The 3,126-nt window shown below is 47.7% G+C and overlaps 1 protein-coding gene across 1 annotated transcript; it reads right to left on the bottom strand.

Moving 5' to 3' along the window:
• Positions 1 to 1,643: 1,643 nt before the first annotated feature.
• LOC311197484 (olfactory receptor 14A16-like) lies at positions 1,644 to 2,561 on the bottom strand (the record flags this gene model as incomplete). The annotated part of the gene is made up of 1 exon (XM_084271248.1): positions 1,644 to 2,561. The coding sequence occupies one exon, from the start codon at positions 2,559 to 2,561 to the stop codon at positions 1,644 to 1,646; it is 918 nt and encodes a 305-aa protein (XP_084127374.1).
• Positions 2,562 to 3,126: the final 565 nt, after the last annotated feature.

The following is a 3,126-nucleotide window of genomic DNA, read 5'->3' as shown; positions in this document are numbered from 1 at the left end:
TGGGGGATGGTCGGGTTCTGGGATGGCTCTGGGTGGCACGGCCTGAGTTGTGTGGTTTGGTGAGAAACAGCATTGTGTATCAACAGCTTCATATATTTTTGCTCTAAAGTCCTGTTAGCATTGTTATATTGTATCTTTCTGTTATCTTAGTAAACTATCCTTATCCCAACCCACGGGGCTCTTAGTTTCTTGGTTTTGGGGTTATTTGCCCCTTCGTTTTCCCTTCCCTTACTTCACACCCCCCCACCCCCCCCCCCCCCCGACCCCCCTTCCCTTTTCCCTGCTCTTTTCCTTTAAGGAGCAGGCAGCTGCTTGGATCTCGGCTCTCAGCTGGGGTGAAACCACGACAGGGAATTACAGCTAAGCATAACTTCTTGAGAAGTTTCTTCAATCTCTTCTTGGTATCTGAGTTCTGTGGACTCAGAAGAAAACACACCATGGGGCTCATTAACATCCAGAAAGCCCTAATAACATATTGGTTCAAGTAATTTTCATTAAATAAGTCAAGAATTCTATAACTAATCGGATTTGTTTAGGTATTTAATGAGGAAGATTTCAAAGGTATATTACAATGGAGGATATTTTTCCTTCAAGTCTACTTTCCGTCATGGTTCAGTTGATAGAAGAAGTGACAGCAGCATTCTGTAATGGGTATCGGTCTCCTAAGGAGATCTGGACAGGCAGGAAAAGCAGTCTCTGAAGATCCAACCCTGTCTGGAGAACCTTGCTCTCTCCCAAGCCCAGCAGTTCCCTTGTAGACCTCCTGGGACTCCCAACACTTTTCCTGGCATCATCTGTGCTCCCAGGCACGGACACATTTCTCTGACAACAAACAGTAGTTAAACATGACACAGTTTAATAACCATGAAATCTCTCTCTTCAGCTGCCTGCTATGGCCAAGCAGCGTGTGAAGGGGGTCAGCTTTCAGAGGAGATTCTCTCCCAGAACAGTATGAATCAGGTACATGAAAGGGTTACTTATCAACACACTCAACTTCTGACACAACAGTTCATTAGACTTCTGAGAGATGGGATGCTTCCAACTGTCTGAAGCTCAAAGCAGACACCAGAGAGCTGAGCAGCAGCTGAATGACCAAGAGCAAGCAGATATGGAAACCTGTGAGCAAAGTGAAGTGCAGACATCCAGCCAGTCTGCTGAAAAGATACCCTTCATCATGGCCATATCATCAGGATCGGTGGAAACACATGATAGATGAGAGAGATGAAAGAGACAGAATGGTGGTAATGCAGGTATAAGGTAAGGTGAGTATATCTTCTGGTGCCAGCAGTACCAATCCTGGGTATTTCTGTTCTGACATGGAGGGAAAACATTGCCATTTCCAAATAAGTAGTCAAGTGATTCAGGAGATGAAAATGTGCTTGCAAATATATTTATAAATATATGGGGGAAAAAATAAGAAGGAACAGCATATCATTACACAGTGTCTGGGTCTCACAAGATCAGGAGATTCTGAATTAGAAATGGGATGAATTTGTCCCCATGATATCATATCTTACATGAACCAGGAACCCCCCCCCCCCCCCAAAATTAAAACCCCTAATAAATGTAGACTAACTATAACAGGAGTTACATGGCCAGAATTATGAAGAAGAAGATGAGCAGTAGGTTATTGCTGCTTAGAATCACCCAGTCATCAGTTTCCACATGGCATCCTTGAGCTCCTGGTTCCTCATGCTGTAGATGAGGGGGTTCACTGCTGATGGAAACACCGCGTAAAGAAATGTCAATATCAGGTCCAGAAATAGGGAGGAGATGGAGTTGGGCTTCAGGTCGGAAAACACGCCAGTGCTGAGAAACAGGGATACCACGGCCAGGTGAGGGAGGCAGGTGGAAAAGGCTTTGTGCCGTCCCTGCTGTGAGGGGATCCTCAGCACAGCCCTGAAGATCTGCACATAGGACACCACGATGAACACAAAACACCCAAAAGCTAAACAGACACTGACAAGAATAACTCCAGTTTCTCTGAGGTAGGCATCTGAGCAGGAGAGCTTGAGGATCTGGGGGATTTCACAGAAGAACTGCTCAACAGCATTGCCCTTGCACAGGGGCAGTGAAAATGTATTGGCTGTGTGCAGCACAGCATGGAGAAACCCACTGGCCCAGGCAGCTGCTGCCATGTGGACACAAGCTCTGCTGCCCAGGAGGGTCCCGTAGTGCAGGGGGTGGCAGATGGCAACGTAGCGGTCATAGGCCATGACAGTGAGAAGACAGAGCTCTGTGGATATGAAAAATACAAAGAAAAAGAGCTGAGCCACACATCCTGTGTAGGAAATGGCCCTGGTGTCCCACAAGGAATTGGCCATGGATTTGGGAACAGTGGTGGAGATGCAGCCAAGATCAGTAACAGAGAGGTTGAGGAGGAAGAAGTACATGGGGGTGTGGAGGTGGTGGTCACAGGGTATGGTGATGATGATGAGGCCGTTGCCCAGTAGAGCAGCCAGGTAGATGCCCAGGAAGAGCCAGAAGTGCAAGAGCTGCAGGTTCCGTGCTTCTGCAAAGGGCAGGAGGAGGAACTGACTGATGGAGCTGCTGTTGGACATCTGCTGCTGTCAACTGTAGAGACCTGTCAGAAGAGGAAAAGACATAGGAAGAATATAGGAATATTTTTGAGTAAAACCGTTTCCAATTCTTAGGGAATACCCCCAGGTCGCATCTCTATATTCAGGAAGACTTTTGGCAGGTCCCTTTTTTGAGGTCTGTTTTGTGCTGGCTTGAGCGTGCCACTGCTGGGAGGAGGGTCAGCTGTGGGCTCTCAAGAACTCAGTCCTGCCTGGCAGCAGTCAGTAAACAGAAGGATGGTGTGACCTCAGACTAAACACCCTGTGGATAGGAATGAGCTTTTCAGCACTGTCACTCCAGTTTCACCTTAGGGCAGTGCAGAGCTTTGGAACTTTGGTTTTCTCCTGACTGTAACTAAGCAGCGTTTCTTGTGTCAGAACTGCAGTGCCAGTGAAACCTTCCCCTGAGTGCAGAATGGGGAGAGCTGCTCTGTCCATCAGCCCTGGTCCCAGCTGCTCTGTCTGTGCTGGGTGCTCTGTGATGACACCCTGGTGTTCCTGTAGAATATCGGTGTCTGCATTGTGGGGGATATCAGGGACATCCCAA

This window comes from Gallinula chloropus (assembly GCF_964237585.1).
Source record: "Gallinula chloropus genome assembly, chromosome: 15".
Taxonomy (NCBI): Eukaryota; Metazoa; Chordata; class Aves; order Gruiformes; family Rallidae; genus Gallinula; species Gallinula chloropus.
Note: the sequence above shows the minus strand (reverse complement) of the source record. Positions and strands in the feature narration are given on the sequence as shown.